This window comes from Thunnus albacares, chromosome 7, assembly GCF_914725855.1.
Source record: "Thunnus albacares chromosome 7, fThuAlb1.1, whole genome shotgun sequence".
Taxonomy (NCBI): Eukaryota; Metazoa; Chordata; class Actinopteri; order Scombriformes; family Scombridae; genus Thunnus; species Thunnus albacares.
Window position 1 is genome coordinate 14,514,811 of NC_058112.1, and position 25,190 is coordinate 14,540,000.

A 25,190-nucleotide genomic window follows, 5' to 3' on the forward strand; every position below is an offset into this window, starting at 1 on the left:
TTGAGTCCACTAACATAAACAAGCAGTGTTAGGGAGAGTCTATTTTGTCAAGTAGTTGCAGAAGATAATGAGAATTTAACTTGACTAAATGGTGCATTGTGCCTTTATGAAGGCTTTATATGAATAATTTAAGTGTAAAATTCTATACTATACTATACTATACTATACTATATTATACTATACTATACTATACTATAGTGTGAGAATGCACAAGTGTTCTTGTACTTCTTTTTAGCCTTTAAAACTGTCTTTTTAGCCATGCTAGCAACATGGCTCTCAGGATGGCAATCGGCTCACCGCTTCGGTCTGGACTTAAATATCTCAACAACTGTTGGATTTATTGCCATGAAAGTTTGTACATACAGTACATTCATGTTCCCCAGATGAAACCTTTTCCTGTAGCACCACCATAATGTTGATGTTCGTGGTTTTGAGTGAAATTGATTATTGGATAGATTGTTATGAAATTTGGTGTACACATTCATGTCCATGACTTTTCATTTAATGCCAACACCAGGTCATGGTCCAGTACTTTGGTTTATGATGAAATACCTGCAAACTGACAGTCCCATCAGTCCTAGCAAAATTAGCATGTAACACACTAAACTAAAGCCCACTTTTCAGACATAAAATATGTAGCACTGCTGACTTCATCAAGCTGCTAGTGATGACTTTTTGTAAATTAGACACTGGTGACTTGATATGGTTCAGGTTTATTTCAACATGATGTATTTCCCATAAATGTGGCCATAATAAACATGATTTTAAAATGAATCATTAAACGTTTGTCTCAGAACACAGAAACAAACTATAGCTGCCATTACAGCTAACGGCATACGGATCCACATCCTGAGCAATTTGCTGGCTAACCTACCTGCATATTCATCTGTGCACTGAATTAATCTGTAAAACTGAAGCTGAATGGAAACCTAGTCACAGGCTCATGTTTAAAGGAACTGACACGCATGTTGCTCTGGATGTTGATCCCATTTTCAGTTTGATAGCTAACTCATTAGCCATAATGGCTGCTAATAGTGGCTCGTTTGTGTTTGTTTTGAAATGATTCATGTAAAAATCTTGTTTATTTGGAAAACTTTAGGAGGCTCACGCAAATTAGAATGAAACAACGGCCACATTTATGGCAAATACACCAGGTTGAAATAAACCAGAATTAGCCTTTAATGTTCCTCCTTACCTCTTCATTCACATCTGACATGCCATTTACTGAAAAAAAACTTGCGTGATATTTGGGAGTAGAGAAAGAGAGCAGTGAGTTGAAAATGTAAGTTAGTTAAAAAGCCAGGAAGGAGACTTTTTTTTGTTCATTTAAGGATATTAAAGAGTGAATCCTGCTGCATGTTTTATGAAGTCAGACATGCATGATCTTAAGTTGCCAATCTCCTATTGATCAGATATGAGAAGATTAAAATCATCTCTTGCAGAGAGCTACTGCTGTGAACTTACATAAAACAGCATTTTGAGGGTGAACATGGTAAACATTATACTTGCTATTAGCGACCTAGCACTGTCAACGTTACCGTGTTGCCTTGCTAACTTTGCATTTAGCTCAAAGCAGCTCTGTGCCTAAGTACACCCAACAGAGATGCTAGTATTGCTGTAGACCAGAAAACTAGGCTTGTTTTCTTTTCTTCTTCTTCTTCTTTTTTTTGAATACATAAAGTAAAATGCAATGGTGAAAAACTCATGCACATTATTCAATAATCCTCCAATGCAATCCAGAATAATCCAGAATATTGAAGCTCTTTATGGAATTTATGTTTCTAAACAATCTTAATACAGAATAGAAAGGTAGCGTATTTCATTTCTTGTGTGTTAAAGTAAAGTGCAAATCAAACCAATGCTCTCTCCAACAACAAGATAATTTACTGTACAAAACTGTTTTTCTGTTCTTTCACAGTAATGATAAACAGTGGGTGTAAATTTCCCATACTTTTTTTTATGATTTAAGTGAAACATTACAGTACGTTATTTTTAGAAACAGACTGGGTCTCCGTGTATCAAACACTGAGAAACCACAAAAAAAGACACTAGAAGAATAAATTATTATGCTGGTTATGTGTTACTCTAAATGCTTCATGGAGTAACATCAGTACTGAACTCAGCATCCATTTCATCCCATTATGAGCTCACAGCACTATAAATAATGAAGCTGATATAATGCTGGAAGAAATGCATTACAAATGGAGGGTGAACTAGATCTGCCCAGAAAAGAAGAGCGAGCGAAGCGGTGATATAGTGCAATCATTCAGCAACAACAAATACATACAAGCAACAAAAAAAAAACAACAAAAAAACAAACAAACATTAACACTGTGGTTTGCTGTTAAACCCATTATTACATTCCAGTAGCACGTCTCTTTTCACGTTGCATAGCTGACACAAAACATTTCAAAATCTGTCCACAAGTTTAAAAGTAAGCTACATAAAGTTCAGTCAACGTTTGCTTGCACAGACAGAGTACGATCAACGCAGGTTGCAGGAAAAGTGAAGTCGGCTTTGAAAGTCGACATGTGTTGCTGATGTTCTTTTAACACTAGTCGGTTCATGAATGTTGTCGTTTGTGGTTTAGTTGCCATGATACCAAGCATACTACTCTATAGTCAGTGTAGATTACATTTATTGTTCAAGTGTCTCATCCATCATCATAATTTCTGCTTCTATTATGTATTTGCTGATGTTTCTTTCATTCTTGTTGAAAGTTTGATTCCTAATAAAAATATGTGTTAGAATTTGGACTTCCTTAATGTCGTGTTTCATTATGAATTATGAGTTATCACAGTAAAACTGGTGTATCGACCAAAATGAGGACAGGCTGGTTTGAGGTACATATGATGTTGCTGCTCCGGACACCTCTCTGATGTTTCTGACATTTCCACAGGTGTGAAACTGAAGCTTAAGCCTTGATCAAGTTTGAGAGTTTTGGAAGTCCTTGGCCCCACAGGGCTCACTGGTACCCGTCCTGGTAATCCCCATTCCCGTAGTGTTCCTCCTCCTCTTGCATGGTCACCCCTCTCTTCTTTTTCCAACCCTGTTTCCGACCAGATGAATTGTCTGTGGTTCCATAACTCTTTTTGGGGGCTGTCATGTTCTCGCTATTGAGCTCTGTCTCTTCAGCCAGCTCATCTTCATCAATAATGCCACATTTATCCTCGCTTGTGCCCTCAGGGTTGGCCCAGTCCTGCTGCTCTCCCGAAGCAAAGATAGCGTAGAAGATGACCCCTGAGTAATGCACCATGGACGCAATAACAAAGACATTCTGCCACTCCAGACGAGTCTGTGGGGAGATGAATAGAGGCAATGAATATCCTGTCAGAAGCAGAATAACTGATCTGTCAATGATGTACCTCTGAGGTAATGCTGTAAATCCACTGCCTTACTCAGGGTATGGGAAATACTACAGCTGCAAAGTGTATAATAAATTTTACAGCGCTATAAATTATTAATAACAGCCTTTGATAGGTGCAAGATTATTACAGAAATTCTGTGTTTCACCAAAAAGCAAGCCTGATATATTTTATACATGCAGTGAGGGGAAACCTCAGTGATGGACACTGTCTCTTAGTTACTGATGATGTTTTATACATTTATAGAGGACTGGGAGTGGCTTTACACACAATAATTAAAAACAAAAGAAATAATTTAATCAGTTCAGTTTCAATATGAAATGATCGAATAGGAAATCTTCAGTTACAGTCAAGATAAGAGCAAAATATGATGAAACAAGTTGTCAGAGTTGCAAATTAGCCTGTTGTACCTTGTGTTTTGTCAGCGCTCCAACAATAAGAGGACACACCATTCCAGACAGCGTTCCCACCCCGTTAGAAATCCCCATTAGGATGCTGGCATAGCGGGGAGCGATATCCAGATGATTGACATTAAAACCTAACAACACAGTATACACAATAACGTTTGATTATCATAGCAACTGAATACATTCTCTTTGTCAAAAGTGAATGTGGTTTAGATCCACACACAAATTTTGATGTTTTTGGTTTCCTTGACTACGGTTTATGAAATATTCAGGAGCAGTGCCTGTGTGAAGGCTTGGCAGGCTAATGCATGTATACTGCATCACACCCAAAGGAAAAGAAAACAGCATTGCACTTTCTAGACAGGTCTTTCATAATCCAAGAGACGGAGCTGTAACACAGAGAGAGGCACAAAAGAAAAAAAAGTGGATCTGCAACATCCATCCTGTGCAGTTACATGTTTTCAACCAACTGTTAAACAAAACCTTTACATTTTAGGTTTAGTTAAGACTCTTGAATTTAAGGTGAAACACAAACATTTCTTTGGTGCTGCTGTGGAAATACCTGAGATGGCGAATCCACTGAAGCCTACAGCCAGCACCAGGAAGGAGATGGCCACCGCACGAGTGTGAGAAAACCCAACAACCAGCAGTAGAGTAGCCTCCATACCAAATCCTGCAAAGATTAAGTATGTGTATTATTACTTAATGTGAGAAACACCATAATAAATCATCAATGAATACCCATGTATCTGTAAGAAATGTATCAATAACCCCAAACATACAGACCAAATGGAAACACTTGGTACTGCTGCCAGAGTGGGAGTCTATGGTTCAAGCACAAGTTCCTGAAAATTACATTAAGCATGCTCTGGGGTGGGGAAGGGAGGTCTACAGGATAGATAAATTGAAAATAACTATTTTTAAATCACAGTTTTAATAACAGGTCATTAATTTTAATTAATTAATTTTTAATTTTATACACCCAACTTTTTTTATAGATGGTTTACAGGCGGAAGTAGCCAAGTCGCCATTAGTGTGGTTGCACCTCACTTGTAAACTCGCATATAATACTGTAATTTATCTAAAAGGATCTCACTGTTTGGACGCTTTTGCCAAGAAATAAATCCAAGATATCTCATAAAAGCAGTTATATGTTGAAAATATAGTCATCTAATGCCATTAAAATACAGGTTATAATCCACTAAACTTAATGTTTCAGCAAAATTTTGTGTAGTTTTTACAGACCGCTATTTACTGTGCTGTGCCATTATTAGCTGTGCTGTTATTATCAGCTGCTCTAAAAAGAAACTGACACCTTGGAAAAAACTGAAAATAAAACTCAGTCTTTCATAAATCTCCATTAAATCCTCATGTTTCAATCATATTTGGACCAACCAGGTACCGCTAAAGATGGAGTGATCTACCTACACGGGGCTGAATTCACTGACCTGTTGATAGCTTGGTAACTTTATTGCGTTTTCAAGCTGAAATTCCACTTTTACAGTATCATGTGTTTCCACTTTTTTATTAGCTTAAATTATGCTTTTATTCTGATTCTGATTACAATGAAAGACATCATGGGATTTGATGATTTAAATCATAAACTAACAAGTTCAGAGAAGGACAGAAGCCTTACATTAACATTATTTTTTCACAAAGCCTGCATCCTAAATAATTTCAGACTACTGTTTAGAGACTGAATAACTCACACAGACTACCTTCATCTGTTGACTGTAATTTACCCAAACATCCCTGCTCTCACTGCAAAGCTAGCTCAAAGGCAATGGCTAACACATCTGGAGCCTATAAAAATGCTATCTTGATATAAATGTTGCTGTTGAAATTCTCAACAGCTAAACGATTATTATTTGTGTATTACTTATAACAATTAACAAGTATGAAACAAATGTTGCATTGCATTCACAATGAATAGGCTAATCATCTACAATACCGTCGGAAGGTGAAATAACAATAACAAAAAAACAGTTTTGAAATAAAGTATCAATAAAGGAAATGTATGATTTGGGGGCCCTGTAAAACCGGAGCGTGTGTTAATTTCCAATATAAAGTTAAACAATGACATACCTCCACAGTTCATGAGTTTCCTCACATTTGTGGTGGACATGATTTTGTTACTGCGTAAGAAGTCAGCCAGCTGTCCTCCAATAGGAACAACAATTGTCATCACCATATGGGGGAAAGCAGACAGGAGCCCCACCTGCAGGGAGATTATACATTCAGAAAGTCATAATGGAAATCAGTCCTATGATTTAAAAAGTCTGTCTTTATGGATATTTGTCATTTTTCAGTTGAAGAGTTGAAACTATGAGGCCAACCTTACTGATGGGGAAGCCAAAGACTTCCTCAAAATACGCCGGCTGGCTGATGAGAAGCAGGTAGAACGTCCAACTACGGCAAAAGTTGGCCACGATGATGGCATAGACGGGCATGGAGGTAAAGAAACGACGCCACGGAGTCTTGAATTTCTGTGATTGGGAGACAGAAGTCAATGTACAGTATGCCGTTTGAGCTGTGTGTGTGCCAGGATTTTAGTGAAATGATAAAAAATTGCACTGTGATACTCTGAAATTTACAGCATACAGTGTCACACATACACACCTCAGTCACACTTAGCTGGCGCATTGTTTCACCGATGGTGGTTTCGATGTATGTCCTCTCCTCATCTGTGATTGTGGGATGGTCAGCAGGACTTCCATATGCCAGCAGTAGCCATAGGACATACCATACAATCCCAAAAACACCTTTTCATGAAACAACAACAAAGAGAGTGAATGTACAGTACCAGTCAAAAGTTTGGACACCTTTCCATTCCCTTGAATACGAAAGTGTGTCCAAACTTTTGACTGGTACTATACATATACACTTAAAGATGTTTATCTGTGTAGTAGAGGCCTTTTAAGGTGTTACAGAGCAGGAGGGGCAGGACAGACTACTTAAAACAAGCCCAGACCTACTCTAGGTCTTAATAATGAAACACAAAGTTTAGTTTCATTATTAAAAAGAAATGAACATGGTGTGAGCCACAGAGCCCAGACAGGAAAATGCTAATTTACACCAATAAATCATGAGATCATATCACAGCAGAACCAAAGTAGATTTTTATTAAAACACATTTGGCAAAGTATGAATTTTCTGTCAGTGTTAATCGTTTTAATCAAACTCAGAACCAATTCAGATAAGGTTTATTGTGCAAAGAATACAAAGTACAACTGCTAATGAGAAACGTATTATGAAAACCACTCTGCATGTCACCCAGCTGACACCTGGTGTATTCTGAGTCATCCTTTACAAGTTGTTTACTTAAATATTGGTAATCTGTTAATAAATACTTGTATTAATCCATTAATTTATACATGTTGATAAGTTGTTAATTGGGATTTGGGTTAAAAGGGATTTGGGTCTCTGCAATTTACTCTAGCAGTTCTAAGTGATCCATTACAGTGTCTTTCTGATGAGTCAATGAGCTAAAAAGGCAAATGTTTCACCTTTACAAATGGTTTACTTAAAACCATTTGTAAAGGGTAACTAAGTAGAAAGTTATATCCTTAGTTAAAATGACATGAACAAAATGCAAGTTGGTTGATAACCTCAGCTCTAAAATAACTCACAAAACATGGAGATCCCTTGCACAGCATAATGTTAAACAAGTCCTCTAAAAGGCAGTTATCATTGTCTGTATATAAAACGAGTACAAGGAAGTTTGGTTTTATTCCAAAGCCATAAAACAGCCACAGTTAAAGCAACAGATTGGCCCCTGCCTAAAACTTTTTTTTGTATTTGCTTTCATTGTATTTTATCTTAACATGAACATACAACATCTTGTATTCTTTGTATTCTACATTGCTTTTTTATTTGTGTGAATGAACTGTTGTGCTATTATTTTACATTTGTGATGTTTGTGCAAACATCAGTCTTACCATAAATATAAAAGACAGAAGACCACCCGACATACTGAACCAGCACTCCAGCTAAAGGCATGGCGATCACCGCTCCTGCATAGGATCCTGGGAACAATGGGAGCAATGGGTGTCATATAGCAATGTCAAGGTATTATTATGCCAGGCAGTAACATCAGATGTGTGATAATTATCTAAAAATATTTCAAATATTAAAAAAATATCTTTATTTTTCCTTCTCTCAAGTTTGAATAAAACTACTTAAAACTGTAACTTTCTTACAAGGAAACTGACTCTAATGTGATAAAAACCACACTGTGTAAATGTGTCTTAATAAAAACAAATCAAAGAAACACATTAGTTTCATTGAATAAACATCGTCAAAATGAGTCATTGGCACAGCCACCACAGAGAGGGTGTTTTAATGTGTTTCCTATTATCTGACAGATTCATGAACACAGTTGTTTTGAATGGAGCAGGGAGCATGAGAGTGCTTTTGGATAGTGAGCAATGCGACACTTCATTTCGGTGAATAGAGGGAAAAGCTCCTTCAGAGTACGCAGGTGAGCCGTGTTCATTTACAGACAATGTCAAGAGGGTTTTGATGCATGGGTTGTCATGGTACCAGTTCAAAGTGTAACACAGTTATTTTAATTTCTGGAGCGGCAGCACCGGACCACATCTGAAAAACAAGTGTGATTTGTAAGGCTGTGTAAACTGGACAAACGGGTTTGTAACAGCCTTGTGTTGTGGTCAGTTTGGGAATATTTTTGGAGTGTTTTGACAAGACAAAACGGAAGCATCACTCACCACAGAAAGAAGTGGTGGCCAGTCGACTCCGTTCAAGAGGTGGTGCCCATTTAGACCACATCCCATGGCATGCTGGGTAGGTAACACCCTAGCAGGGACATGTGACAGTGGATGTTAATGGTCAAATATCAACTTGAAAGGGAACTTTGGATTCACTAATAAAGAAGTTTGCACTTTTTTTAACCATCACTATCTTTTTTCTTACCTCCACTAAGCCCTGCAGGATGCGAACAAACATGACACAACCGTAGTGTACCCTCGCTGCTGATGGGATGAACATATTCAGCACTGACGTCAGGAAGATGGCAGCTCCAAACACCCTGTAGAAAAACTGGCATGTCATCCCTTTGTGCAAAGGTATCATCAATGTCCACCTGAATCACTTAATTTAAGATGAAATGATTTCATGTTTTGGGAAACATTACTCGTTTTCTTGCTGAGAGTTGGATGAGAAGATCAATACTGCTCTCATATGTCCAATGCATATGAGGCTGCAGCCAATTCGCTTAGCACAAAAACTGGAAACAGGAGCAAACAGTTAGCCTAGCTCTATAACAAAGGTAACAAAATCCACCAAAAAACACTACTGAAGTTCATTAATTATGTTTTGTTTATTTTATACAAAAACCAACATGTAACAACAACAATTTTACAGGGGGTGATGTGCTGGATTATTTCTTCATTGGCTCCAGTTGCCAGACAACCATTGAAGACTCCAGAAACATTGCTCTCGGGCAAGAAATCATCTAGCACGTAAACCCCTGTAAGATGGTGAATTGTTGTTTTGGCCCATAATTTTTGTATGGATTAAACAAATGGGACATAACAATGAGCTTAAGAGGTGCTAGTAGGCAGATTTTTTTTTTTTTACCCTTGGACAGAACCAGGCTAGCTTTTTCCCCGTTTCAAGTCTTTGTGCTAAACTAAGCTAACTGGCTGCTGGCTTCGTACAGATATGAGAGTGGTATCTTGTCATATACCTCTCAGTAAGAAGGCAAATAAGCATGCTTTCCAAAATGTCCAACTATTCCTTTAAAGCCTTATCCTGGAAAAAAGGTGTAATTTGATATTATTTGGTGCACCTCCAATTATTTAATTCCAACTAATTGCTAATGTGACCTACATAGTATTTTAGTTTGTGCACAGCAGGCCTGTTAAACATGCAAAACAGTGAAATTCATCAACAGGCAAACATACAAATCAACATGGAGAGTAAAATTTCCAATAATAAATCAATAATGATATTTACTTTGGCTTAAATGGAACAATTATTTCAAGGAAATTCTTGTTTTCCCTAAAATTGGTATCAAATTACACACAACATTCAACCATGACTGTTGAATGTTGTGATATTGTTCAGATATTTTTGTAACAGCTAAAAACACAACAAACACATGCTACCCAGTGTCTGGAAGCTACTGTAGATGTCTAATATTGGCAGGCAGTATATCTCACGGTCAAAGCATCTCAGTCAGCCTTATAATGAGACAGATCTCACGCCTCTGCCTTTCATGGACTGAGATAATGACATCCCATTCAATCCACAAGTTTCTGCTTCATCACCGCAGCACGGCTTAGCTCCCTTCTCATTCCTCCTTCACCTCATCCCCCCCTTCCTTCTCTTTTTCCAAAACAGTGTGTAAGTGACACTTGTAATATTCCAGTGGCTGGTGTTTCAGAAAGAAATCAGAGGCAGGATCTTTCATTATTAACTCTGTCAGTGGCGTGTCCTCTTTTCCTGTGAAGCTTTTATTACAGGACTGCTATCTGCTCCATCAGTACCGCTCACCGCACCGTACAGCTTTAACCCTTTAACCACACAGGGCCGAGGAGGCACTCCCCGCTAACCTTTATCATTTTTTAGTCTTTCTTGTGATCCTGTCTTAACATATGTGGTCAGGGCTGCAGCTATCATGACTTCATCCTAAACCCAAGGAAAAAAGTAAAAGCAAAAGAGAAAAACCATCATCTGTCACCTCACCTCAAATGTAACCGTTTCTATCTCATGGTCAACAGCTGTTTGCACTAGGTTAAGGGTTGCAACAATTATTTTCAGCACTGATTAGTCAATAAAACGTCAGACAAAAGTGAAAAATGCCCCTCACAACTACCCAAGTCCAAAGCAACATTATCAAATTGCTTATTTTTTCTAACCAACAGTCTAAAAACCAAATATATTTAATTAATAGTCATATAAAACTTAGATCACAGTGTTACAGATAAACTATTAACAGTTATGAAGTCATTAAGGGCATGTGACCTGTTGGCGGACAGCTTGTTTGAGATAAAACCGCCGGGGATTTGAGTGACAATGTAGCCCCAGAAGAAGGAGCCGTGGATCAGCCCCACTGTCTCTGGGTCCCAGTTAAACTGAGCTTTCTGGAAAGGAAGAAAAAAAGACTGAGGGGAGCACACAAAAATATGGTAATAATCATACAGTTGATTAAAATTGAAGTAGTTTTTAATTTGCCAACAAACATCATTTGGTACAAAAAGAGTTGAGTAAGTTTAAGTTAAATTATAATTTAGTCTGCTTTGTAAGGGTCTGAAAAGGTTTAACCTCCAGCTACCTGAAGCACCGGAGTCCCATTGATATAAACAGTGTTGTTGTTCACCATCTCTACAATGGCCACACCAAGGTTGCAGCGGATGCCGAAGGAGATGCAGAAACCCAACCCACTGAGGATGGCGATGATGTAGCGCTTGGGCAGACCACCACAGTTACAGTCCAGCAGTGGGGCAGGACGCGGTGCTGATGCCACTGGACGCCCATCCTCTGTCAGTTCAATGTTGTCCTCTTCTTCTACATTACTACCATCTATTTTCCTGAGGAGCAAATGGCAGGAAACAAATTCAACTTTGCAATAAATGTAGGTGATAATCAGCGGTATCAATCTATTGTTATCTCTTCAGCCTGAAGTAGAGACATTTGTCTTCATCCATATTCTTCCTGCACTTTCAACTCCCCCTGTGTTAAACTCTGTGATATTTTTAAAGTTGAATTTAGCTGCAAGTCATACAGTAGTATACATACAGTAGTATACATAGTTTTGTGCATGATGGTCATGTCACAGTCCGGTCATTTTGTCTATAACTTCTGGGAAATGTGGCAACAAAAATAGCACAATAACATGAATCTTTCTGCTCTCTTGCAGAGGGCAGCATGTGAAGCCAAGTCACATGACTAAAAAGGTCACAGTACTTCTTTCATCAGGTTGCTTTAAGGTGCATCACTCTCTAGACCTGCTCCACTACCCAGAGTCCATCTCTTTCATTGTTTTCCCCCCAACACCCATAAACTGCTTTCATCTCCTGCAGCAGATCTACACTGCAGTTCTTAAGACATTTACAGGAAACTGGGATTAGTTTTTGACATCAAAAATTTAAAAAACAAATCTAATTCACACTTTTATTTCAGGGTTTTAAGAACAACTCGTGTCTTTTAAATGGTAACAACTGGCTTATTTGTCCTGTCACCAATTTCATTAAATAATACTGCTATAAATATAGTCAGTCTAATCGTAGACTTAGGAATAAGTTTACATCTCCTCACAGCCTTCAGTGACATCAATTAGGTGACAGCGCAGAGTAACAGATACAGAAAACCATCCTGGATACCAATATCAAAGACCTGAATAAGACCCTTGTCAGCCTTAATCTGTTTGAAATTCCCATGATTTTGAATTTGAAAGAACAGTGCAGCCCATAAACAACTACATCAAACATTGTGTACAAGCTGCATTAATGTAAAAAAACACATCCTTTCAGTATCCTTTCATATATTTTCCTAAAATCTGTTACAAGATGATATGTTCAAAAACAGGGTTAAAGGTTCCTTACCTGATCACCGACTTCATGTGCTCAGTTTTTAAAATGTGGTGGAACTTGACCACTGTTGCATTCACCAAAATGGCTTGTTTGTTCATTGTAAAAAAATGTTGTTAACTGGCCATATTTTAAAAAGAAATGACAAATGTGTTTGAAGTAACACAAGGTCCAGATCAATGTCAGGCTATTCACATCATACATGAACTGTTTGATTCAAGCTTAACATACATTTGCAAAGAAACAACAGAACATATTGACTAATTTGACTATTTTTACTTTTGATCAGACAACATCAAATTATCTACTTGGATAAATTTCATTACTTCATTTTGTCCCATGTTGCCATCCAATAAAAATCATTTTTACAATCTTGTGGGCTCAATAATAAGAATTCATTGAGATGAAAAAAGTTCATTATTTCAAAAATCTACAAAGATGGGTTTATTTTTATTATTAGATCTACATTCATTGATCAACAGCAAAAACTAAAGATATTCCCATTTCCACTTTTTTGTAATTTTGAAGTCAATACATTCCCTTTATACATGACAAAAGTAGGCTACATATATATTAATGATACACACACACTATTCATTTTCCAGGAAATTAAATTGCATACTTAGTACTTTATCACTGAAAATGACAACAATCTTCCTTATATATGGAGGTTCCCCATTACCCCTGCCACACTCACACTCACACACACACAGATCCCTCTGTGAAATATGTATCAGATATGAAATATGTATTCATGTCTTAAAATAAGATCTGTGATTACATCACTGGAATTGCAGGGAAAGCACAAGAATCAAATATTTATTTATCGTCAGGATCTCTGAGAACACGTTGGGCTTAATGTGGTTGCTTCCAGGCTCTGCATATCCCTCTGACACTGCTGTTCAGTTGTTTCAAAAATGACATCTCTACCGTGAATACAATATATGGATGATGACTGAAAAGACTGCTTTGCTTATATGTCATTCGACTGCTATTTGCAGTTGAATGACTTCTAAAAAACTTTTGAGTGTGTGGATCAAACACACAAAGCCTTCATGCCTCATTCTCACCATTCTCCATACAAACTCTCTCACCTTTGCAGTTTTCCCAGAGAGTCCCCCACTGTGTTCTTCACTTCCTCCTTCCCTGGCTTAAGCACCTGTTCCTTCAAACCTGCTAACCCACCAAAAGGCATTTTCTCTGTGTCTTTGCTTTCTCGCCTCCTTTATCTCAAAACAGTGTCTTGATACCTCACTAACACACTTTGTTCTGAGAAAGGAGAAAAAAAATCCACTAGATGTTCTTCTTCATCCTTCTTGAGTTTGTGGCACTGGGGATTGGCTCCACCTTTCAGTGGTGCCAAGGCTCCCTCAGAGGTAACACAGACTTTACCCTTCCACCCTTCTCCGATGTGAAGAGAGGAATTAGTGCAGAGGTGGAGGGAGGGATGATGTTGTATTCCTCAATGTACAAGGCACCATTCAGCCTCTGGAACGTGTTTCATCTCCAAAAGATCCAGTTTAGAGAAAGATTTATAAATATAAGGAAGGGAGCAAATTGAAGTGTAGAATCCAGTTTTTAGTCTCTAGGCATTGTGAGCCCCTTTTGTCTGCAGCTGAACTGAACGAGTCGCTCAGATCTCCTCTCCATCTCATAACTCAACCAGTCAGGATGAGGAGGGGCAGGTGTAGCTGGTTTTCCAAAACCCAGCCCCTTGCTTTACACATTACCATTATCCTCATCGTCATCAATATCTTCCCCAGCACCACCCCTTTAGCTAGTTAGGTTCATCTGATCTCAGCCCAGTGGATGAACAATTAAATATGCATGAGCTTGACTAGTTGCATTGAGAAGAGACGAGAGTAGCTAGACTGGACTGCTGTGGTGTAAAATGGGAGCGGGTGAAATCTAAGACACAACCATCAAGTTCCAGGTTTACACTCCCAGCTTTTCCATGTCCGCTATTTACAGTTGTTACAGTTATGAGGGAACAACAGAAACCATAACTGCTGCAATAATGCTGTTTCTCTCTAACTATTTGACACTGATGGGCATTTTCCTGAAATGCTTATGTTGCAAGCAGGGGCAGCTCATGATTTTCCAGAGTGAGTTTCCTTCCTTTCAGATCATCAAATATGCAGCATTTTAAAAATGTAGAAATTGAGATTTTAAAATTTAAGCAGTAGACTGGATGGTGTGGGCCTGAGCTCAGAGAGTCTGTTTTACCAATGGCTGTTGTAGAGCGACAGGGTGGTGTTGGTACGCCAGCTGTTTATGCACTCTGAGCGCTCCGTTCTCAATGGACACTCTTTCAATAACTAAGGTTCTTCAGACCAGAAATATCACAGCTCCATTACAGTAACATCCAAAGGAAATCGCCTTTTTGTTTTTGTAAGTACTGTATGGCATGAAAATGAGATTCTTCCTCAGAAATTAGATTAATCAGTGAAGTAAAATTGTAAGATCAGATTGGATTAGATGGATTTTGATTTTCTTTGGTTGCTATAGTATAGTATAGTATGCTATAGTTATCAGATTAACACAAATATCAAATTCAACCAGCATGACTAAAGCATATGTCTAAGAATTGAGTAGATATAATAACATGGCAGTGAAGTAAAAAGGACACATCCCAAACAGAAGCAAGAGAAGGTCTATATCACTGTTCTTCTCTGCTTCCCAGGAACAGTAGTATTGGCCTTAAATACAGCAATGCAAATATTAAATTTAGCAAACAGTTGTTTTAAATTAATTATGTGATGTGACTTGTGATGCAAAATCATTTCTAAATGTAATACCTGCCAAGGGCATTTTAAATAAAAATGGTCCCTGCAGGAAGTCCTTCCATTGCTAAATAAGTCATGCCTACCATCTAGTGGTTGGGATGAGGAAGTGACACAAGTGTTCATCAAGTGTTACTGGAGAGACACATGCAATCAATACTTTTCAAAAGGTCAGCATTATTAAATAATCATTGAGAGCCCCCTTGTGGATGAATAAAATAGCCTGTTTTATTAGGTTAATTTCTGTGCCACCATCTGTTCAGCTCTGGATCATGTAGCGTCTTGGCCAGTCAGGGAAGGACACCGATAACTGCTGTATCCTGTTTCCAGCTTCATGCTCTGTAGCGGTTGGTGTGTTACTGATAGTTCACCACATCAAAGTAAGTTGCCACGTTGACATTTTCATCTCTTTTCCAATAATTTCATACTGGATTTCTTTCATTTAAAGACTTTTGTGAACTGAGAGATCATGTGTGTCCATGAGACTGTAAGACAAATAATTCTGTTGAGAAGTTTAAGAAATATTATTGTTATTTTTGTTGCCTGTTAAAATCCATGACTTTGGTTAAGTAAATGCACTTTCTGTGTATAATGCTCATTTATTTCATTTGATGTATGTGTGGATCAACTCAGCTACAGTTAAGGGGCCTTAGTGCAGTAACTTTGCTTTCATAATTGAGTAAGCTCTCTGTTTGCTTAACATGTTGCTGTTGTAGATATTATACATCAGTTGAATTGGTATTCTCTCCACATTTTTTGCTCTTAAGACTTCAGCACATTCAATTGAAATATAATAATAACTACATTAAAATACCAAGTCTCAGCTTTAATTTGAGTAGATTTATATTACAATAGAAGAAAGTATATCACCCTAACCCCACAAAGATAGAAAAATCAGTTTGTGTGTGTGTGTGTGTCAGTACAAATTGCCACATAGAAAAACCAGTTTGTGTGTGTGTGTGTGTATATGTATGTGTGTGTATATGAGTGTAAATATATCAACAATAGAGAAAGTTTGTTTGTATGTATGTGTATGTGTTTCAGTAAAAAAATTATGTATGTATGTGTGTGTGTGTGTGTGTGTGTGTGTGTATATATATGTATGTATGTATGTATGTATGTATGTATGTATGTATGTATGTGTATATATATGTACTATAATTTGTGGTGCAACACAATCAGTTATGTGCCTTTTCTGTGTTCCCTTCACACTGGCACAGTGACAGTTGGACACGGTCCTTTAAACTATGGTAACGCAGTGACATTCTTCCTAGCAGGACAAAAACACAGCGTGACTGTGCTTATTCCAGCCCAAGCTTTTTCATCACTGACTGGAGATGTTACAGTTGCTGCTGTAGCAGCAGCTCCCCCATGCCAGCGAACCACCGGCCTGTGTTTTTACCTTGCAAAGTTTGGCCCTAAAGCAAGTAGTGCTAATCTCCTTGCAGTTTAGTCACAACGGGAAATGCCAGGACGTTTCTCTGTTTCTCTGCCTCCACACCGAGTTTCCAGACCTCAAGCAGCCCGTCTTCTCATTGTCTGCCGCCAAGCATGGGGTGGAACACTACATCACCACCACCAGCCCACCAGTATATGCCCAGGCTTGACACCTCGACCCAGCCAAGCTCACCATTGCCAAGGTAGAGTTTGCATCTTTTGCCACTCCAACAGCTCATGGGCTTCACCTCTCCACATGGCCCCAAAGCCTGGGAGCAGGTGGCACAACTGGGCCTCAACCATATGGTCAGACAAAGGCAGGCCTACTTGTAAACTCTGAAGCCTGACAACAAGGCCGCCTTTGTCCTTTAATCCCTGAAACAAAGGAATAGCACCAAAAGGCTGCTCACACAGTCTACATCTCCCAGCCTGCCCTGCAGATCGCACATTGGTGTGAATCTCAGAGAGCCCCAAATTCTTGTCTCTCATTAGCAGAGATGCTCCAACACCAGAGGGAGTCACAGCAACACAGCCGTGACGTCACAGCAGCTTTAAGTACCAGGTGCACAGAAAAACCCATCGCCTTTCCATTGTAGCCATGCTGGAGGAAGCTTTACTTTCTCTGTGAGCCACTTTACTAAAGGAGGAAACTACCATGCACGTGTATTTCCCCTCACTGAGTTTGAAGATCCTCCCCTCACTGGATGAGCTGAGACTTCTCCCTGTGATCAACCGAGCACAACTGCCAGATCCGAAAAGAGGCAAGTGTTGCAACCCAGAGCTCTCCTGTTTGCCTGCAGAAGGAAGAAAAGGATTTCTTCATGAAGACATGGATAACTTCTATGCCCCACTGCCCTCCAACTGAGTCGACTCTCCCATGTTTCGCTGCTACGCATCGAGAAACCTGCAGTCGCTAACCCACCATGAGCCAGCGTTTCTCTCTTTTCCTCTCTCTTGCTACTAACCCTGTTTACGCACACACATAGACACTCACACCCATGCACACATTTAACTTATCCTATTGTTACAGACACATGTTAAGCCGGCAGATGCTATCTTACTATTATCTCTGATCAAAACACTGCAGTCACATCTGCCATTTGATCCTCGCGTGACGCAACTTTGTCCCATACTCACGTCCGCCATCTAAACTTTTGTGCTCCGCAAAAGTTTGCGGTCGGCACCCCTGGGGCCTGTGCTGATGTTTGCCTTGGTGTGAGGCACTTTGTTGCTTTCGAGTGCCAGGCTGTCATTCTCTGAGGCTTGGATCCCCAGGAATCTGGTGTCTACCTCATGCCCTCTCGCTGGGTTTACGCACGTCTCCCATGCCAGCTGTGCGTACCTCTGAATCACTCACTCCGCTGTGAGCCGGCTTTTTTTTCTTTTCCTCTGTCTTGCTACTAACTCTGTTTACACGCACACATGTACATAAACACTCACACCCATACACACATTTAACTATCACAGATAACACAGATAAGTTGGCAACAGAGCTAACCTCTGCTCCCAAGTTATCCTATTGTTAGAGACACTTGTCAAACCGGCTGTAGTCTCTGACCAAAACACTGTGGTCACATCTGCCTTTTGATCCTCACATGACGTGACTTCCTCCCGTAGTCACATCCGCCATCTAAACTCTCGCGCAACATCATCATCCCAGATCACCATCCACCATCTTGTGTTTACTTGTTGTGATAAAAGGCTGGTTGAGAGAGTCAGAGCTCAGACTCAAACCTTCTTCATTCACCCATGGATGCTGATATCCCTCAGATATTAGAATTCTAGGTGAATTCCTTTTATTAGACTACCCTACTGTTTCGGGGTGATGCCCTGTATTATTAATTTGTATTAATAATTGTATTGATTTTAATAATTAATTACCTTTGATAATTATCAATTATTGCTCATAATCAAACATGTTCCTCCCAGCACCGACAGCACGCATGCAGCATCTACCACCACCTCAACAACGCAACAACACCTGACCACTACCCAGTCCTACACATACAGGACTTTTCCATCCACCTGGCTGGAAAAGTCATGTTTTCCAAAGTGGACCTTGTCCGTGGATACCACCATGGGGATGTCCACATCCACCCGCTAGATATCCTCAAAATGACTATGATCACACCGTTTGGACTGTTCCAGTTCTTGCGCATGTTGTTCAGCCTGACTTGACTAGTCAGGTCTAGGGTTAAAGGGCTAAGTATCAATACTAGTCCTAACCTGGAGTTTGCAGAAAAGGGGGAAACGAGGAGGTGGGTTAGCTTACTGAGTTCACAGACCCATTAGCAGGTTAGCAGTTAGTAGGTCCCTCAGACTAGGCCTCATCAATGCTGGTCTCTGCTCTTATGAGTGGCGAGCTAAGTCTGGGACTTTCAGTTCAGTTCAGGTTCTTGGTGGATGGATCCCGTAATAAAACAGAGTTGGTTTTCCACAAAAGTCCATGAGCGAGAAAGTTGTGAAGCTGTAGTGTATCTTGAGTAGCACTTCCAAAAACTGGCTACTCTCGTGTTGACTCAACTTGCACCACTCATTCAACTGCCACGCTCCCCCAGCTGAGCCTCATCAAGTCATTAGATAAATTCAGTGGATGTGCGCACACCTCACACTGATGTCCTTTTTATTGACACAAGCTTAACCATGGCTCATTATTCTCTCGATGAAAACCAGTCCAAAATGTTTAGGGAAAAGAGGAACCATAACCCTCCCATCACTCCTTACTTTTCTCTCCCCTTACAACAAAAAACAACAACTAAAAAACAAGAAAACATCTGGATCCAACCTATTTGTTTTTCTTCTCTTTTTGTTTTATCCTTTTTATATGAATAATTTTCTCTTTTCTAAAAATCAACAATACAGACATGACATTAGTAACCCTCATTAGTAACAAGTCTAACTACTCTGGAGTTGTGACTATCAGTTTGAAAGACTACACGAATGTATAATCTAATCTAAAAGTCTTTTGTCTCCATTAATTCACATGCATTACTATCAATGATGCACCTCCCAAACTTTTCAACATACACAATACATATGCTCATCCCCTCAACAGAGTGTCTGCAATAACATTTTCTTTCCCTAGTAAATGCATTACCGTCAGATTATGTGGTTGCAAAATTAAACTCCACAGAACACTCTCTGACTGGATGTTTTGAACTTTGACAGAAATGTAAGTGGGTTGTGATCAGTGAGAACTACCAGATCACTTCCAGTGCTAAAGACAGGACAAGAGCCAGAGCCTCCTTCTCGGTGGAATATTGCTTCTGATGGCGATCCAGTTTCTTAGAGAAGTATGCAACAGGCCTGTCTTTTCCTGATGCATCAGTCTGTAGTAGCATCGCCCCACTCCAACATCACATGCATCCACTTCAAGCTTGAATGGGACAGAGAAGTTTGGAGCCACTAGCATTGGTTCACCAGCTAGAATAGCTTTAACCATTTCCAGAGCTTTCTGACAATAGACTGACCAGCTTAATCTAACTCCCTTTTTCAACAAGTTTGTGAGTGGTGTTGCAACAAAGACCACATCATCTAGATATGTTAGTGTTCTGCAATGCAGAGGTTACCAAATTCATTAACCTCTGAAAGGTTGCTGGCACATTCTTCATGCCAAATGGGAGAACCTGACAGCGATACAAACATTCTGGCATCATAATTGCAGACACATCTTTGGCTCTTTCTGTCAACGGCACATGCCCTTTAACAAGTCACATTTTGACACATACTGTGAATTTCCAATCTTATCAATTCAGTCCTCCAGCCTAGGTACAGGATATACATCGGTTTTAGTCACAATATTTACCTTTTGGTAATCAATGCAAGGATGCACAGTAAAATCGGGCTTGGGAACCAGGACTAAGGAAGAACTCCATTGACTTGAGCCTTGTTTAATGACACCAATTTCTTCCATGTAATTCTGGTTTCACCTGGGCCCATTTTTGTGGGTTAATCCGGTACAGATGTTGCTTAATGGGGGTTGCCTCACCATTGTCTATTCATGGGTTATTAAATTTGTTAAGCAAGGGGTATCTCTAAACAGAGGACTATACTGGTCTACTAGATAGTAATATATCCTCTCTCTGCTCTGTGGTGAGATAACTCAGTGACTCTCTAAGATTGGCCAGGGTGCTGGAATTCTTAAGCCTAGCCGTAACTATCCACAGCAACCTGAGACTTTATACACACAGCGGACGAAGTGTCACAAGTATAATAAGGTTTCAAGAGACTGATGTGACATAATCGTGATTTCTGTCTCCGTTCGGGTGTCTCAACAACATAACTGCAATCAACCACTTTCTTAATAACCTTAATGTACCATAGAATTTCACTCCCATTTTGGCAAAGGACCAACACAATCAATCAGTACTCTTTAGAAAGGTTCCTCCATGACAGGTAGAGGGCAGAGAGGAGCAGCTGGAATTGTCTGGTTAGGCTTGTCCACAACCTGACAAGCATGACAACTGAGACAGTACAAAACTACATCTTAATGCATCTTGGGCCAGTAGAAATGTCTGCTGATTTTCGCTTGAGTTTTCCGGATGCTTAAATGACCAGCCATGGATACTTCATGGGCTAAATGCAGGACTTCCTTCCTGAAATTCTCAGGCAACACAATGTGAGTAATAACGGTCCACTTCTCCTCTGCAGGACAATCACAAGGCTGCCATTTCCTCAACAAGACTCCATGTTTGATAAAGAAACATTCAGCTACATCTTTTAGCTGTCTGTCTTAATGGAGCTACAGAAGGATTGTTTTCTTGCTCTGATATAAGGGCTTCCTGAGAAAACTGGGAGCAGGAGGATGCCTCAGTTTGCCTAGCTAAAAAGGTATCAGCCATGGCACCAGACAGTTCATCCTGCTCGACTGAATTTCCCTTTTCAGCAGCAAGAGCCTGAGCATGTGCCACCACACATCCCATAAACACCTCGGGGTGTTCTCTCTCCAAAGCCATGGTCTCAGGGACCTCACAAGGTTTCTCACTCACAACAGGAGTCACACAAACCTGAGTACCAGCCAAGTCATTGTCCCAAACAAAGGCAATTCATTCAACCAGCAAGGTTGACTTCAGAACACCTTCTGCAAATGAGCACTAATAAAACCACCTACCACACCCTTCACTAGGGTAGAAGATTTTAAATAGGTGGGGCGCGGTAGGTCTATGACACCCTGAACCATTAAGGACTGCATGGAACCTGTCTCCCACAAGATGGATATAGGCATCATTTCCCTATCGGGTGCACCAGAAACCACTCCTTTTGACACAAAACCTTCAAACCCCTTCACTATTGGGCAGGATGGTGGGTTCAAATTGTCTACTTCACAGGGACCAGTCTGTGTCTGGGCACGAATTAACTAATCAACAATTTCTTTTCTTGAGACTGGGACAACTGGACTTTATATTACTTGGCTTTTTGCAGTAATGGCAGATGACGTCATTTCTAAGAAAATATGGCTTCTCATACCTTTTCCCTGACCCTTGAGACTGAACAGATGTGGGCAGCCTCTGCAAGCCTGTCAGTGGCAGCCTGCCTCCTATCCTGTCTGCCAAACTTTCCTTTCCAAGACACTTCTCTGTGAGTTTACTCGTAAGAATCTTCTGCCATAGCAGCTTTTCTCAACTCAGTGACACGCTTCTCATTTAGTTGTATTTCCATATGCCGGGGTAAACTGGTTTTACACTGCTCCACCAGCATAAGTTACCACAACTCTTGAAAGGTATGCATGTTGGTGCTTGCTAACCACCTGTCAGACACAACCTCCTGTTGCTAAACCAAATCAAGGAAAGTCTCACTTGATTTTCACTGCAGAGACCTGAACCTCTGTCGGTAGGCTTCTGGCACCACCTAATTGGCTGCAAAATCCACCTTCCTCACAGCATCATAGTCTCTGCTGTCGGAAGCATCTAGTGCTGCATAAGCTTTCTTGGCTTTACCCTCAAGCGCACTCTGGATTAGCCACATTCACCTATTCTCAGGCTACTCTAGCTCTTTGGAAATTTTCTGTAAAGCTTCAAAGAAAAAGAAACTACATTATCACAATTAAACTTTGGCATGAGTTTGAAACAGATGTAAACATCAAAACAAGCTTTTTGCTTACATTGTAAGGCACTATCGCTCACTTTAGGTTTCTCTTGCTCTAATGCCAACTTTGCTAAATCAAGCCTCTGCTCTTGTTCTCTTGCTGCCATCTATGTTAACTCAAGCTGAAACATCCACTCCTCCTCTCTCTCTCTCCGCTCTTTCCCTCCCTCTCTCTGCTGTCTCTCTCCTCCTCTGTTTCTCTCTCCTGTACAGGATCATGCAGGCATAACACTGAAATGAAAGTCTCCACAATCTCTGGCTTTCTAGTCTCTTGATTTATACCTACCTCACAATATCGAACTACTGCAAGCAAATCTTCCTTTCTAAGCTTAAGCAACTCATTGTGCCCAAAATTGCTTCCACAAAACTCCTCTACCTTGAAAGTTGCCATTGTTACCATTAGTAACTGCTCACCAAAGTAGGCTAACCAAGAGAGACAAGACCCTCACAAAATTACCTCTAAGGTAACTATTACCAAATAGCCTTAGCAACAAAACATATAACCCGCTAAGAAAAGGTAGCACATTGGTTTCTATATTCCCACAAATCGATATACTCATAATGTGCACACAGCGCTCATGACAATGCTACTCACAGATAGACCACAAACCGAACTGTTTGCAGCAAACACCAGAAAATCACCAGCCATAACTAGCTAAGTAGCTATCACCTAACCAACTAAACCAACCTGTTATCGCCAACCTATAGACTTATATCCCCGTTTTTAACCTCAACACACAGGTTAATGTATTCCCTAACTTCCCTTCTAGCTAGCTACATTTTACATATATACATAACCATCTGTTTTAAGTGAGAAGTTAGCACCGTGCAGCTATTCTACCCATAGCTGTATGTCCATGGTCTACTTCTAAATTTAGCAACATACAGCTTTTCCCAAGCTGAATCCAACTAAATTGTGTCTCCTCTCAAAAACAGAATGCTTGGATGTAACTCACCAACTGAAGTCTAATCGCTAAACCAGTTTTATCGAACATTAATAGATATTAATCTTTGAATATATCCCGGATGAGCCTCCAAATTATGTTACGGACTAGTCAGGTCTGGGGGTTAAGGGCTAAGTATCAACACTAGTCCTAACCTGGAGTGTGTAGAAAAGGGGGAAACGAGGGAGGACAAAGAAGCAGTTAGATTGATTTCCAAGACTAGAGAAATAGCTGGGAGGTGGGTTAGCTTACTGAGTTCACAGGCCCAGTAGCAGTTAATAGGTCCTTCAGACTAGGCTGTGCAAACACTGGTCTTTGCTCTTGTGAGCAGCGAACTCCGTCTGGGCCTTTCAATTCAGTTGTTGGTGGATCACCGAACTAAAACAGAGATGGTTTTCCACAAAAGTCCATGAGTGGGAAAGGTGTTAAGCTGTAGTGTGTCCTGAGTAGCACTTCCAAAAACTGGTGTCTCTCATGTTGACTCAACTTGCACCACTCATTAAAGTGCCACGCTCCCCCAGCTGAGCCTCATCACATCATTAGAAGATTCCAGTGGATACACACGCACCTCACAGTGACGTCCTTTATATCGTCACACAGCTTAACCGCACCTCATTATTATCACTCAATGAAAACTAGTCCAAAGTGTTTATGAAAAGGAAAAAGGAAAAAGAGGAACTATAACCCCCCATCACTCCTAACAGTATGAACAGTATGTATTTATGTATCTACAATATGTATGTATGTATGTATGTATGTACAGTATGTATGTATATATGTGTGTATGTGTGCGTGTGTATGTATTTGTGTGTATGTATGTGTATGTATTGATGTATGTATGTGTTCACACACACACGCACACACAAACATACTTACATACACAGACATATACACACAAACACACACACACATACATACATACATACACAGACATACGCACATACACACACACACACATACATAAATACACACACATACATACACACCCACACATACACACATATATACATACATACTGTACATACATACATACATATTGTACATACATAAATACACACTGTTCATACTGTTAGGAGTGATGGGGGGTTATAATTCCTCTTTTTCCTTTTTCCTTTTCAGAAACACTTTGGACTAGTTTTCATTGAGTGATAATAATGAGGTGCGGTTAAGCTGTGTGACGATATAAAGGACGTCACTGTGAGGTACATGTGTATCCACTGGAGTCATCTAATGATGTGATGAGGCTCAGCTGGGGGAGCGTGGCACTTTAATGAGTGGTGCGAGTTGAGTCAACATGAGAGACACCAGTTTTTGGAAGTGCTACTCAGGACACACTACAGCTTAGCACCTTTCCCACTCATGGACTTTTGTGGAAAACCATCTCTCTTTTAGTTCATACATACATGCACACACATACATACAAACAAATATACATACATACATACATGCATTCACACATATACATACATGCACATACATATACAGAAACACACATACAAACACACACACACACACACATACATACAAACACACACACATATACATATGTACTTACATACATACATACACACATACATTCACACACATACATACATATATACACACATACATACAGACA

The 25,190-nt window shown here is 39.8% G+C and overlaps 1 protein-coding gene across 2 annotated transcripts; it reads right to left on the reverse strand.

Annotated features, from left to right (window-relative positions):
* Positions 1-1,937: 1,937 nt before the first annotated feature.
* On the reverse strand, positions 1,938-24,071 carry slc17a8 (solute carrier family 17 member 8). 2 transcript variants are annotated; one of them, XM_044357605.1, is made up of 12 exons: positions 23,825-24,071; positions 11,070-11,325; positions 10,760-10,878; positions 8,705-8,819; positions 8,500-8,587; positions 7,711-7,797; positions 6,392-6,534; positions 6,109-6,258; positions 5,858-5,990; positions 4,335-4,445; positions 3,776-3,903; positions 1,938-3,295 (listed from the first exon to the last, which is right to left on the reverse strand). In XM_044357605.1, exons 2-12 carry the CDS (start codon positions 11,115-11,117, stop codon positions 2,966-2,968), a joined length of 1,452 nt encoding a protein of 483 aa, XP_044213540.1. In that variant the 5' UTR covers positions 11,118-11,325; positions 23,825-24,071; the 3' UTR covers positions 1,938-2,965. The 2 variants fall into 2 exon arrangements, with proteins under 2 accessions (XP_044213540.1, XP_044213539.1); XM_044357604.1 differs by lacking the exon at positions 23,825-24,071 and adding an exon at positions 13,419-16,119.
* Positions 24,072-25,190: the final 1,119 nt, after the last annotated feature.